Source organism: Brachypodium distachyon, chromosome 4 (assembly GCF_000005505.3).
Source record: "Brachypodium distachyon strain Bd21 chromosome 4, Brachypodium_distachyon_v3.0, whole genome shotgun sequence".
Lineage (NCBI taxonomy): Eukaryota > Viridiplantae > Streptophyta > Magnoliopsida > Poales > Poaceae > Brachypodium > Brachypodium distachyon.
Genome location: NC_016134.3, coordinates 5,511,767 through 5,527,185, shown reverse-complemented (window position 1 = coordinate 5,527,185; position 15,419 = coordinate 5,511,767). Strand labels below are relative to the sequence as shown.

The window sequence follows — 15,419 nt, the reverse complement described above, 5'->3', positions numbered from 1 at the left end:
AGTCGTGACTTTCGGCGGCTCAGCTAGTGTCAGCACTGACGGGTCTTAACCTGTCAGTGATAACTTCTCTATAAATCCCACTTCGGTCGTCTAGAACAGTACCCATTTGCGAGCTGCATTGGGTGTTCCTGGGATCCGTAGTTACAGCCGCTGCCCGCTGGCCGGGCACCCTCCTCTTCCTCCTCCAGAAAGATAACCTCCATCCATAGCTACCTCGTCTACCAAGTCCTGATAACGATGACACGGCCGTCGCGGGCACGAGGTTTCCCTCCATTCTGTCGACTGGGACTGGGAGTTTTTTTTTTTTTTGAGAGAGAAAGGGGACTGGGAGTCGAACACAGTGATAATCTATCCTACGCGGGGATCGCTGGGATAGTGGCAAGGCCCAACCTTTTTGACAATTTGAGCAGGCCAGTGACGTCCTTGAAGACAAAAGAAGCGAGAATGTGGCCCACGATCTGAACGTCAGCATGGGCTAGGCCGGATTCATGAAGAGAACCATGTCATCCGCACAGAAGGAGGCCCATATGGTCGCTGGGCCTGGTCGAGCAAACGGTACAGGGATCCCATTGACTAGAATCTTTGAGGAGGAAAGGATGGTTGAATTAGTGCACATGCAGTCCTCAGTTCTGGTTACCGGCCTCGCAGGATTCTGAACATCTCCGCCCCCTGATGAACACACAAAGTGGCTGTATGATCTGCACAAATTCAGGAATCCTGCTGCATGATCTGCACCGTCCTTAATCAGCTGGATTCTAACCGTGTATGTATTGTATCTTATAAAGAAGCAGCTGGAGTATTAATTTGGTCTTATAAGAAAGGAAGGCAGATAAGCCAAAACGGCGGCGTCATGATTCATGCAGCACGCCCAAGTAGCAGTACTCTGTGCTGTTTGTCGTAGCTGCGCTATTGTTATCCAAAAGAATCTTCAACTTACATATATAATCGTTTATGATCGATGGAACACACCAGAAATATATTCTGCAGTGTAGCATTTAATGACCTGCCAGGAGCTAGCTAGCACTTCCCCTACATGATCAATCAGATATCATCTTGTCTTACTGGCAGTTTTTGCATTTTCATATTCTTGCAACATCATTGCCGACCTCAAGTCAAATCCAAAGAATATCAATAAGAAAAAGACTTTGGGAAGCATATATATACAGTAACATTCACACTCCTTATCTATGCACAATACTAGCCAAAGGATTGCTCAGAAATCAGAAGCATAGATACCACACCAGAGAATTCAGAGATCAGCAGACATGGAGGCGGCAGAATGCGCATCCTACTGGAGCTCTCTTGACGCAATCAGCGAGGAATCGGAGATGCTCTTGCATTTGCAGTCACTGCTCCGGTGCAGCAGTGATTCCGATACCAGCTTCTTCTCCTCCAACAATGAGAGCGCAAATGCATCATTCGATCATCAAGTGGATAACCTCAGTTCACCGGATGAGAGGAACATCGGTATCAAGAGAAAATTTCAGGTGGATCAGGAGAGGGATCATGACAATGAAGTCCATGCTGCGCTATCGGTAAGCGGAGACTGGTCCAATTTGGCATTATGATTACGTAGTAATTCTTAAATTTCTTGAATGCATTCGATTTTGTAGGCCCCAAGGAAGAATGGCAAAAAGTCAAGAGCTGCAAAGGACTCACAAAGCCACTATGCAAAGGTTACTATTTACTTATGCATAAGGCATATTTCAATTGATTAACACAAGCCTTTGAGCAACAGTTATTCTGTTTAATGGGGATTGCTTGATACAAAATTACAATCATAGCCCTGTTTTGAATACGAAAGTAATGGCATCAATTGCTTATCACGTAAGTTGCATATGTTATTGTTGATCAAAGTCTTGTATTAACTCGTCTAAATACGCGCTGCAAAAAGAGACAGGATGGATTCATAGCTTTTGTTTTGATCAATTATTTACTTTTGGTGAGTTCTTGATGACACTGTGCAATTTTGGAACAGAAAAGGAGACAGAGGATCAACGAGAGGCTGAGAATACTGCAAAAGCTAATCCCTAATGGCACAAAGGTAACTTCTTACATCTTGCCATGGATTGTTAATTTGCACGTGGAAATGCCAAGTGTGTTTCTTACATGTTTTTCCAGGTTGACATCAGCACAATGCTGGAGGAAGCAGTCCAGTATGTCAAGTTTCTGCATCTGCAAATCAAGGTATGTACTCACCTATGAGACTGGACATCAGCAAGAAATTCAGTTTCCGTGTGCAACTGCCATCGACTCACTTCTTCCCATGTTTGTGGCACACAGCTCTTGAGCTCTGATGAAATGTGGATGTACGCGCCCCTCGCCTGCAATCAGGAATCCCTGTCACGAGAATGACCATTTGATCTGTGACTTGCAATTTAACCTGACCTTACATTATGTGGCATTCTGGATTTTGCTTGTCAGTTCATTCTTGATTGTTTCAACAATGACAATAATGAGAAGTATTTGAAACTGGTATTTCTTCTATATTTAAAAAGTTGGCTTTTTTATTGGCTCGTAGGCCGAGCCAAACTTTGACTCGGGCACAAATTTCTTTCACATCCGCAGTTGCGCTGGACAGCCGGTGGACAATTTTTTTTTTTTGAGAATATAAGTCAGTGGACAAATGAACCCAACTTGTCGAGCTGGACCGAGCCCATCACGAGCCGGGCCAGCTCAGCCTGAGCCAGGCCTCTGAAACAGGCTAGTTTGGCCTTCGGGCCGAGCCTGGCTCGGCTGCTCGGCTCAATCCAGCTAAGAAAATTTCGAAGCCCAATAAGGAAACAACTCTATCGCGAGCCCACCACAGTCCACAACTACATCGCGAGCCTGCACGTGAGGGGAATTAGGCCGAGCGAAAGACTCCACCCGACTACGGACTACCCAATCCCCTCCCAAAAAAAAACAGAAAATCTATTTTCCAGACGTACGGCAACTCACCTTACGCGCGTACGTCTCGTTCGCCGTTCGATCGCGATCATCCCGTCTACAAAATTCCCGAGCCTCCTTTCTTCCTTGTTTCTTCCACCCGCTGGCTTTGTCTTCCTTGTTTCTTTCACTGGCAGCCCCCAACCCCATTTCAAATGGAGGGAGCTCCCTGACCTGGCGGCGCGGTCGTGAAGCAGGAGCAGCAAGCGGCGGCCACATGCAGGCCCAACGCGCAGCTGTACTTCGGGGCATCCTTGTCTTCATCTTCTTCGTTGTGGCCTTCCTCTGCCTCGAAGATGTGGTCGTCACTCGTCAAGCATCACCCACTCACCATCCCGGGGCCGAGTGTGCTAGGTCTTCCCCCAACCTCCGCCTCCTCCAAGGGGACGCCCTGCCCCACGTGAGGTCGTCAGCTCCCCTTCTTTGCCCCAGCAAGAGGACGAGGAGGAGCATCGCCATGTTGATGTCCAACGGGGAAAGAAGAAAGGGCCAGCCGCAACAAGCAACAACGTGCAGCAGGCCGAGCTGACCCGCCTCCTCGACGCCCGTCCAAGCAAATCATGGGTAGCAGCAACAACAGGGCAGAGGCTCGTACCAGCGCTGGCGTCGTTGCTCAGCTCCCCAACAGAGTCGCACCGTACCTGTTTGATGAAATGCCAATTACACGGAACACACTGTGCAACCCATCCAGAACCTTCTAATTATTCTGAACGTGACAAAGAGCACCATACGAGGACACAGTGACTTGCGACAAGTTCCTGCGACTCTGCCACTGCACCACGAAGACGACGGTTGGCCATTTATCGCGTGTTTGCTTAACAAGTCCGGGTCTATCAATGTGATTAGCAAGACCATCTTCACCATGGCTGAAATTGTATGACTCCATTCCTTCTTTCTCTCAAACATTTCATTGCTTCAAATTTATGTGTGTTTGCTCAATTGGTGGACTAGGCTTACTTTGCAGTCGAAGACATGCTGTATTCTCTTTTCTGCACTATGGTAGTGATAATTGTGAAGTGACTGGGCTAGAGATTTCACAAGGTGTGTCACCTACACTTAATTTTTCATGGCATGGTGGTCTTCCTAGCAGTTATAATTCGGCGATTGCTTGGTAGTTAGCTAATTACTCGTGGAGTGGATCGAAGAGCCATGTTGTCGTACTAGCTTGTTTTTCTCCAACTTGATTGATCAAGACATTATTTAGCATTACCACCATACGATGATGTATGGGAAAAATTACAATGTCATTAAAGTAATCAAGTACCACCATAGCATGTCAAGCTAATAGTTACCATCATGGCACTAATTTAGTTACCGAGTTGTTCATGTTGCAGTTATTAACGCATCACCAATGTAGTTATCCACATGTTGTAGTTAGAGTTACCCAGATAGTACTCATGTAGTTCTCCAACAGTTTTAGGTTACAGTTACCATGATATCATTGATGTAGTTATCTGTCTGTTTGAGTTATAGTTACCACAGATGCAGTTACCAACATGTCTAGGTTATAGGTATACCATGAGCTGACGTAGTTACCTGATGTTCTAATTATAGTTACCATCAACGCAATTGATGCAGTTACCAACTTGTGTAGTTCAGTTACCACCATGACGCAATTCATTCATTTAGGTCACAATTACCACCATGACACTCATGTAGTTATCCAACCGAATAAGTTGTAGTTACTGTCATGACCTGATTCAGTTATCCAGCCGTTTGGAATACAGTTACCATCATGACACTCATGTAGTTATCACGTCGTGTAAGTTACAGTTATCATCATGGACTCACGTAGTTACCTAGTCGATTAGGTCTCGGTTGTCATCATGACACACATTAGTTATCCAATCCTTTAGGTTATAGTTACCATCGTGACACTCATGTGGTTATCCAGTCGTTTAGGTTAAAGTTACCATCATGTCACCCATATACCTATCGATCTATCTAGGTTTCAATTACCACCATATCACTAACAGAGTTACCAGGGTTTTTGTGTGGTAGTTACCACCTGCATCATAGCACTGATATAATTAACTAGGTTTCGTGTTACAATTACTAATGTGGTATTGATGTAGTTACTCACCATGGCACAGCTGTACGTGATAAAGAGTTGTCCATTTTACTGTTCATGATCATGGTACCGTTGTAATTATCGAGCTCTCCAAGTTACCGAGGTGTTCGAGTGATGATCTAGTTTTTTAAACCGGTAAGTACTTGTTCATATGTTGAGTAACTCACGTATTAGTGGTTGGTTACTTTTGAGCTCGAAAAAATATTGTCGAAATATACCCAAGTGGGATCTAGTTTTGAAACTCTCGTCGTCACAAACCCAACGGTGAAAACGAATCATAAATTCGTTGCACCGTATGAGCGCTAAAACATTTTCAATTTTCGGATCATGAAGGAATCTTGGCTGACATGAGCATGCATCATCATTCTTGTTTTTTTCATACGAGAGGGGTTTTAATTCTGTTGTGCATGCTTGGGAATAGATTTTTGCCGTGCGCTCAGCTCGCGGAACCGATTGGGAAGGGATTGGCGGGAAATGTGCGGTAGCTTATCTAGCTACCGCACGGCTGGCACATAGTCAGGTCAAAAAAAAGAGAGACTACCCGATCTCCTCCTCTAAAAAAAAAAGAAAAAAAAATAACTACCGATCTCCTCCTCTCGCCATCTCCCTCTAGCCCGCGGCCGCGCATCTCGTTCTGCAATATCCCGAGCGAATTTGGAAACCGATGGCGACGCACCTGAGGCTTCGCGTGCCGCACCGTACTGATCAAGCCATATCTTTACTACTACTTAATTTGCAGTTTGGTTGGTCGTCGGTCCGTCCCCCCAAATTCACATAAATTACATCCGTATGCCACCGCCCGAACTCCCGATTCGTTTTTCTCTTTCCTTTTCTCGCATCTCGCCTAGCCCGCATGCCACCGCTGCTCCCCGCCCCGCGCGCCGCCGCCACCGCCCACCAGCCTCTCCTCTCCCGAAATCTCTCCTCTCCACCGGAAATCACTCGATCCCTTCGTCTCCCTCTTGATCCCTTCCTCTCCCTCACCATCCCTCTCGCGCCCATCCCTCCATGTGCCGGTCCACGCCGCCGCCGCCATGGGACGCAGTCTTGCCGCCGCCGCCATGGGGTGCCGCACTACCGGTCCTCGTGGACGCCACCATGGGACGCAGTCCCGCCGCAGGGTAAGTTCCACAAATTAAGCCCATAGCAAGATAAGTTACACAAATTAAGGAAACCATGCGTAATCTATATTTGAGAAAATTAAGCCCATGTGAAAGGTAAGTTTCACAAATTAAGGTAAGTTCTGTGTTTGTCAATTACGTTTTGGAAAGAAAAAAATTCGATCGATCGATGGACATGCGTAATCTATATTTGAGATGTAAATCATTAAAATATTTGTGTCTCCGTTGCAACGTGTACTACTTTATAATTTGCAGTCTTGGTAAGTAGGTTGGTACGTCGTCCGCCCCGAACGCAAAATTGCGAGCGATGCCACCGCGCTAAATCGCCCGCGTGTCTCTTCAGTCTTCCCCGCCCCGAAGAAAGAGAAAAAAGACCTTCGTCTTCACCGACCAGCAGCCGCCACCCCTGCCCTCCTCCTCCAACGAGCCACCGGCCCTCTGCGGCTCTGCCACTCTCCCTCCTCCACACCTCGCCGTCGCCCCTCTGTCACTGGCATTGACCCGCGCCGCCGTGGATCTCGGATCTGGTGGCCGCCGCGCCTGGCATTGACCCGCGCCTCGGAGGAGGGAGGACACGCCGCGCGGGACCCGGGAGTGCTGCCGCCATACCGCCAGAGTGCTGCCGCCATCTCGCCCGCCCCCCTCCCGATTCCGCGCTCGCCAGCAAAATCGCCCCACTGCCCCCTCCGTCCCTCCGCCTTCGTCGTGAGGACGCGCCGCCGCCGCCGCCTGCCTCTTCCTCCCTGCTTCCTCCTGATCCGCTACACCCCCCCCCCCCCCCCCCCGCTTTCCTCGCGAGGACGTGCCGCCGCCTCCCTCCCTCCCTTCGCCTTCCTCGCGATGACGCGCCGCCGCCGCCTGCATCTTTCTCCCTGCCTCCTCCTGATCCGCGGCGCCGCCTCCCTCCCACCCACTTCCCCGCGGTGGTGCTGGCCGCGCGGGCGGAGGCAGCAACGCGGCGCTCTCCAAGCGGCCGCGGTGGCTATCCGACGCCAGAGGAGGATCGGACATTGACGGGGTGGCACAGCAGGCCATCGGCCGCTCCGAGGGCATGCCGCGCTCCTTAGCCGCGTCCCACGATGGGGCCAACTCCGGCAGGTGTAGAGTCTGGCCCTGCTCGCCCCTCTTTGGCTTCCAAGCAAAAATGTGGTTTATTTTTAGGTTATGAGTATGGATATTTTTCAACTGGAGTTGTTGAACCAGTATAAATTTCTGACAACTTCTCTCGCTGGTCGCTGCCATCTACAAAATCTCGATACAGGTATAGACATTGGAGCTACAAGAGAAGAAGTAAAAGAAGAGAAAGGTGTATGCATACTTCCTTGATTTTTGTCATGAACGAACACCTATATGCTCTGCCTTATAATTACAGTTTGTAGGCTTTGGAGTTCCTGTTTTTCATCTAGGCGTGGATGAGCTTCAGTGCTTCATAGCTCAGAGCTTACATATGAAAATAAATTTATACTATCTTTAGTTGTCTTCTCTGGAAAGTTCAGTGGTTTCATGTTTTATCATGATTGGTCTACTGTACTGTTTGAGAGCTACGGAAGTGTTTTCCTGCTGGTTCAACAGGTAACCACGTTGTTGATCTATTAGTAATTCAGTTAGGCATGCTACTTCAAAAGAATATGTTATGTTCTTCATAAAGAAAATACTAGTTTTCGTAGATGCAGTTCCTTGCATTCAACGGAAAAACATAATCTTAGAAAAGTTGGGGGCATGTATGTCTTATTTTAGAAAAATTGGGGGCTCACTTTCTGTGCTTTTTTTTGTTGTTGCTACATTTGTCTTACTGGAAATGTCAAGTGTGCTCAAGAGTGTTTATGGGCAGGCAAGAAAGGCATTTTTTTTTTGACTTTAAACTGTAAGAGCTGCGCGATTGCAGTCCGACAGTATATAGATATATAATTTTAACAAAGTGAGACACCGAATTGCGACCTTCGAGGATCGAACTCTGGCGGGCTGCCAGCACACCTGGCTGGCTGACCACCCAAGCTATGCTTGGTTCTCGCAAGAAAGGCATTTGTTCAGCAGAATAACGAGTTATCCGAAATGAGGCAGAGACTGCAAGCACATGCTGATTTTATGTGGGAGTTGAGAATGCAAACAAAATAGCTGTTTGAGGATCGAAGAGAAGCTTTGTGTCAAGATCAGAACGCTGACAGTAGAAGAGCTGTCAGCGCAGCACGAAGTAAACTAGCTACAGGTATTCAATTTTGTGTGCGAGATCGATAAATGGTTGCACTTTTTTCTTAATCTATGGGCTATCAGCTTCATGATATTATACAGCTGTAGTGCCAAATTTTTATCTAATGTCTGTGATTTATCTTCCTCTATTAAGAAACCATAAATTCTTAGCGCATCAAATTTTCTATAGAAAAGCATCTCCTTCTATGCAGTATTTTCATTTTTTGTACTGAAGTTGGAAATGTGATAAGCAAGCAATAACTCCAGGAGAACTGAACATTGACCATTTACTGATGTTTTTCCTTTAAGATTAATAATAATAAATCTATGAATACCTGATCAGTACAGAATCCAAAGGCTACATAAATCTGCAGCGGATTGAGGCATGTATGTTCCTATATTAAACGTTTACTTTGAGTACAGGAGAAAGGACATATTGTAAGTTATCATCTGCTCCTGCTCTTGTAGTAAATCTGGTATACAATATACATGCACCCTCATGATATGGATTCTAGAAACAGAAGTTTTATGTGCTTCCAAACTGGATTATGATGCTTTATGTGAAGTCAGAATAGTTTCTTGATCAATGCTTTCTGTGAAGTCAGCATAGTTGATGAAAAAGTTGTTTTCGTTTTATAACTTGATCAATGCTCAGTAATTTTTCCAACTTTTGCAGCAGAAGGTTTAGATGCACTTTGAAGCTTATGGGCCTATTAAAAGGGTAAGCGTACATGGCAAATCCCAGTAAAGCTGAAGTGATTCCTCATTGGTAAGGATTCCAATTTTTAAAATTGATAAAGCATGGTTGAAGTCTGCGGAAAAAATTGTTTCACTATATTATATATAGCATCCTGGTAGTTCCTGTGACAAAGTGCTATGGGAATGAGTGGTTCTAGGTTCTCTTGTTGCTTGCATAATTCTACACTAAAAGCTTTTCTAAAAGGTGTAGATTTCTATTTGCTTTGTTTTTTTAAGGTAAAAGGCTGGAAGTGTTCTTTTTCAGAAGAATTTCTTTCTCTTTTTTAAGCAAAAGTAGGATTACTATATGTTTAATTCTTTTAGAGCCGACAAAACATTTCTTGTATATGCATCGTTCGCCTTGGGAGGCTCTTACATCATTTCTCCATGTAACACATCGTTCGTCTTGGGAGGCTCTGACATCATTTCTCCATCGTTCGTCTAGGAAGATCGATAGACCTGAATGACTCGGTGGATATGTAAATGGAGTTCAGATGTGACGGAAGTTGGTTGTTCACAATGACGGAGCCTAGCAGATGGGCCACTTCTAGGCGCTCCAGCAGAATGTCCACTGTCTCCCTTACCCTAAACCCCTAAACTGTTCGATGAAGCTTCTTCCTTGGATACTGGATATTATTATACTGTAGAATCCCTCAAAACATCAAACTACAATGATTTTATACTGGTAAAGAGTAAAGGGAACCTGCTTTTTACTGGCATTAAAACTGTATAAATACATATTGGTTCCTGTGGTGAAAAAAACAGCACTTCCTTTAGTGGTGATAATAAACACGGTGAAATTTAGAACTAACTGATGATAAAACTGAATAGGGGTGAACCGTAAAATTGACATTGTGAAAGAAAGGTTCCCGGACACCAACCCCTTTTTTTCTTGTACGATTGAGTCCTTGGAACCTTTTAGATCTACGGAAAAAAAAGGGCAGAGCAGATTTTGCTGATTGTACTTCTAGACAGTGATGGCGGGTGAAATTTATTTAATGGGAGAGCAGGTTTTGCTTGCAAAAGTTTTCGGTTTCATTTCAATCAGTATAAGTATAACTGTTTCAGCTAAGTTATAGCCAGCTAAACATTCTCTTTCAGTGTAGGGAGCATGCTTGCACTGGATAGTCATTTTATTGCAAATTTCTGTGGAGAGTAATCACGAGGAGTTGATACCAAGGTCACCATTAGTAACAGGCTAATGGCCAACTATGGATTCATCAAACAAGGACTGCATAGGTTGATATATTTCACGTCACTATTCAGAGCTTAAACCGTAGAAAATATCAACATATTTACTTTCGACTCATTTTTTGTGGTAGAGGTGATGGGGTCAAATGAGTTGTCACTTGTGAACTGCAGGCTGCCTGTCTTGCGTATCCTCCACGTTGTGTCAAATCTGAACCAAAAGATCGCTCAACTAGAAACTAACTTACTGAATTTACACAAGCTCTGTTTGTTGGTCATATATTGACTTATGTAATCTCGTACATCTTGTGAAACTTCCCGTTATCTTGTGTGCTCCTGTATGTACACACCATTCTTCAATCTTGGGATATCTTTTAAAGTGTCCAGGTTACATGGTTCCTAAATCTATCCAGATTTGTTACAACATGCCATACGCATCTCCATCTCCAGTAATTTCCATACTTTACTTTTGCTTAGAGTTGGATGTCGTTCTTGCTTTTCATTTATACCTGCTGGTTCTGGTTCCACTTGAATTTTGACTTTTAGAAATCTTTACATGGGTATTTATACCGGGACTGCAACTCCTGCCTTAATAGAACTTAAAGAAAGGTAAGAAATAGTTCCAGTCCAGAGAGTAATTCTTTAAGATGGAGGAAGACTCATGATTTTGTACTTAACTGTTGAATGCAACATGCTATGTTTCATAAAAACTGTGGATTTATAGTTTCATTTGAGGTGTGTTGTCAAATGCCCTGTTCTTCGAAGTTTAATTGTGCCTACCTGGAATATGTTCTTCACCATGACACAAATTCTGTTGACTTCGAGCATTTGTGTCAATTTCTACATTGTTTCTTCACTTTGCATTTGCAGGGAATGGGCCGCTCTTAATGCACCATTGTTTGCATTGTTTGTTGAAGAAGTTTCCATACGATCTTGATTATATCGACCTGAGCAGAGATGAGTTCTTGGACTGCAGGAATGGAGAACCACCACGATATAGGGATGATGCTGTTGAAGAAGTTTCCATATGCTAGAGCCAGTATGTTCTTCAATTATCTCCGCTTTTTATTCTGGGAGTTCTCCTCACACTATTGTGGGTACCTTGTTGTGTTCCTTATGAATTTAAGGATCAGAATGGTTTGATACTGTCTGGTTACTTGCTAGAAATTAATCACTTTGAACGATACATCGGCACTTTGCCAAACAATTCTGGTGAATAAACACAAGCATATCAAGTTTTCTTATGAATGCTCAACTACTTTCTATTATTTTATATGTGGTTCAGAGCACGGGTACTCTGATGACTTCATTTAATTTGTCTTTACGTTTATTATTATACCTTTTTGCTTCTTAGTATGTTTGTTTGAGGTGATGTGCACAGTGAAGAATCATATTCCTCCGTCTAACAAAAGGATGTTTCAACTTTGACTAATTTTGAATGAATCTATACACCAAGTCTTATCTAGATACATCCAAATTTTGACAAATTTGAGATGTCTTTTGTTGAACGGAGCGAGTACATGAGTTTGTTGTTGATCCATAGCAACGCGCGGTCACTCCACCGACTCCCCGATCCAGGCCCACAAGAAAAACCAGCGAACGAAAATTCCACCGATTCCCCAAATCAATCACGCCTGCGCCTGATCCCGTCTCCCGATCCGGGACTCCTCCCCGCAGCCCTCCAGATTGGCGCCGCCGCCCCATCTCCTCCCGAGGCCTCCTTAACTGCATCTAGGCCTACAACACCGATGACTCCGGATGGCACAGAAGCAGGAAGAAGACAGAGGGAGGAGCAACAAGAAGAAGGAGCAGCCATCTTGCTCTGCCCCTCCCCCCCCCCCCCCCCCCCCCCTTCCTCCTCCTCCGGCGCCCCCACCCTCTAGATCCATCGCCGCTCCACCCAATCTGCTCCCGCGCGCCTCCCGGTCTCCTGCTCCAGTGTCTCCCCATCCCCCAATCCACCGCGCCGCCATAGTTGCTTACGCTTCTGGAGTCCAAGTCGTCCTCCCCCTTCTTTGCAGGTATGAACAACAGTTTTGAGAACTTCTCAGGTACCCTGCGCCCTCCAAGTAATCATTTGACATCTCAAAGTGCTTAGCCATCATAACTCAATTATGACATTTCAAAGTACCCTCCAAGTAACTCTATCGCCAGTAAGTTTGTGATGTGTTAATGAATGTCCATCAGTATCCTAGATAGACCTTTGATGATAAGCAGGCAAACAAAAAGAAAATAATAGGAGTAGCAGTTTTTCAATACATGTAGCTGAGTTATAATTTTGAGAGCATAAATTGACAAAAACGAAAGCTCGGATTCGGTTGACCACGCCCACATCCGCTTCAGACATAAAGGACCATGTTATGCCAGTCTATACTGCTAGCACGTGAAAGCTTGCCATTTCGCAAGATGGGAAATGGTTATTGATCAGACATTATCTATTGTGTAACATTCTGTTTCATTTTCTGTAGATGTGATAAATTCACAGCTCATGAGCTCATGCCCGGATTCGTATTTTTTAAAATGAATCCAATGCTCTTATTATGTATATGGTGGGAAAGCTCATCTGTGAAGTGATTTCATTGTGTGACTTTCATATGGACATGGTCTGGTTTTTAATTATCTTACCTTGTTGATAGAGCTTTGTTTCTGCAGAGAGAAAGCACCTGTATGTGATTACTTGTGAAGGTGTGCTTCAACAGTGGAAAGAGTATTCTTAGTTTTACCTTGTTATGCTTCTTAGTAATTTTTTCTTCCTACATATGTTAGTGTTTGTTGCCTTCCCGAGCTCTTGGTAGCTATGAAGAAATAAAAGCAAATGGTCAGAAAATTTCGACAGAGAACTCGAGGATATGATAGATAGGGTCATTAAGGAGTGCGAAAAGAAAATTCAAAGGGCGATCAACCAGGAATTGAACTATGAAGACGCAAAACTCTACACAGGCCACAGGATACCTGTTGTGCTTCTTCTTTGTTTACTGTTTACTATCGTAGCTTAAACTGGTTGTTCATACAAGGTGATATAATCTGAAACCTGCAGGTTTACATAAGTCTAGAGAATACTTATTGAGTAAGAAGGATCCATACAGATCCAAGATTCCTACGGATGCAATTTTTATTTTTTTTGCTATTTTTGAGTTACAATGTAAATTACGCAAATTTTCTACAGATTTTGCTCTGTTGGTATTCCTGATGAAGAGCAGAACCATGGTTTGAGGGAGACCCTCAAGACCTACATCAATTGGCCAACTTCCTGAACGGAACTTGTGGGCTGGTATTAATTTAGTACTGTGGACGGCTGACTCTGATTGCAGATATTCCACAAGGAACCATTTTTGTAACTTGTTAGGATTGCAAAGTTAAATGCCCTCCATATTTTCTCTTTTTTTTTTCCTTTTGAACTCTCAATGCAGAAAAGGTTCTTTATTATTTTTTCTAAACATCGATGCATATGCTGGATGGCTTCAGTAGCCATAGCAACACCTGAGTTTGTTTCAGTAGCCATTACATGATGATTTACACTGATTGCTCTATTTCAATCTTTTGTAGGTAGCTATGCTGGCTACCAGTAGCCTGATGGCAGCATGTTTTATCTTCAAGCTGACGTATGATTTCTTGATTTCCCCATCCAAAATCTCAAGCCGTGTTTCATTTGGTAGTTGTGTTGGTGACTGAAAAGTAGAAACACAAAGGAGATTTCCAAGTCATAATGACGAAGCATAGATGGAATAAAAACGAGGCAATGATAACAATGGAGCATAGCTGAGCGATGATGTAGCAATTGCAGAGCCTGACCACAAAGGCGATGGGCACATCTTGAAGGGTTGTGAGGGTTGAGAAGAAAACACACAATATAGTTGAAGAAAAGACCAAGACACAAAGTCACAGAAATATGTTTTTGTTAACAATTTTGTTAGTCAGATAACATGATACCATGTTTCTTGAAGGGTGTCATTTGCTAATGAGGTTTACGATGAACCCAATCATTTGCTTATGCATAGAAATCTGCTCGTTGTCAGATGGGTTGGTAGTATTGTATTGGAATTGATTGTCATTGAGTGTAACTGGATTGACCACAGAAATTTAAATTGAATACTGAATCACAACCTTATGTTACTCCTTACACGATTATTGCTGCCTGACTAGGCTATCGCTTCTCTGTGATACAGTTGTTTCTTTTTGAACAGTAATTCTAATGAAAAATATTTCCTGTGAAATGGTTGGCTATGCTTACAACCATGTACCAGTAGCTCACATGCATTTACATGTTGTGCTTAAAGAGGCTATTTCGGGAGCTCCCAATGTGTCTCCGTTGCAACGCACGGGCACTTAGCTAGTATGGTTATAATAAAGACTAAACACAAACTTTATACTACTAGCTCTTAACATGGATCACAGGCGCCGGCCCCGAATCCCCTTGAGGATCAGCTGAAGAAATCTTGGTGGTCGCGGGCTCCGAATCCCCACGACGATCAGCTTACTGGCGAAAGGAAATCTTGGTGTTCGCCGGCCCTGAATCCCCACGAAGATCAGCTAACTGGCGAAGGGAAATCTTGGTGGTCGCGGGCCCCGAATCCCTACGAAGATCAGCTAGCTGGCGAAGGGAAATCTTGGTGGTCGCCAGCCCTGAATCCTCAAGAACATCAACTGAAGAAATCTTGGTGGTCGCCGACCCCAAATCCCCACGAACATTAGCTGAAGAAATCTTGGTGGGAGCCGGCCCCGAATCCCGATGAAAATGAGCTGAAGAAATCTTTGTGGTGGTCGGCCTCAGATCTCGAAAAAGAACAGCTGAAGAAATCTTGGTGGTCGCCAACCCTGAATGCCCACGAAGATCAAATAAAGAAATCTTGGTGGTGGCCGCCCCCGAATCCCCACGACGATCAACTAAACAGCGAAGGGAAATCCGGGTGGTCGCGGGCTCCGAATCCCCATGAAGATCAGCCGAAGAAATCTCGGCATGTGAACGGCGAAGGGAAGTGGTGGTTGTCTCCGGCGGCGAATCCCCAAGAATATCAGCCGAAGAAATCTGGGCATGTGAACGGCGAAAGGAAGTGGTGGTTGTCTCCGGCCACGAATCCCCAAGAATATCAGCCGAAGAAATCTTGGCATGTGAACGGCGAAGGGAAGTGGTGGTTGTCTCCGGCTACGAATTCTCAAGAATATCAGCCGAAGAAATCCCGGCACGT

General features: G+C 44.6%; 1 protein-coding gene across 1 annotated transcript; it reads left to right on the top strand.

Moving 5' to 3' along the window:
• The first annotated feature begins 1,009 nt into the window (after positions 1-1,009).
• On the top strand, positions 1,010-2,478 carry LOC100821427 (transcription factor bHLH84). The gene is made up of 5 exons (XM_003575440.4): positions 1,010-1,535; positions 1,614-1,676; positions 1,979-2,044; positions 2,122-2,187; positions 2,284-2,478. The coding sequence occupies exons 1-5, from the start codon at positions 1,266-1,268 to the stop codon at positions 2,353-2,355; spliced, it is 537 nt and encodes a 178-aa protein (XP_003575488.1). The 5' UTR covers positions 1,010-1,265; the 3' UTR covers positions 2,356-2,478.
• Positions 2,479-15,419: the final 12,941 nt, after the last annotated feature.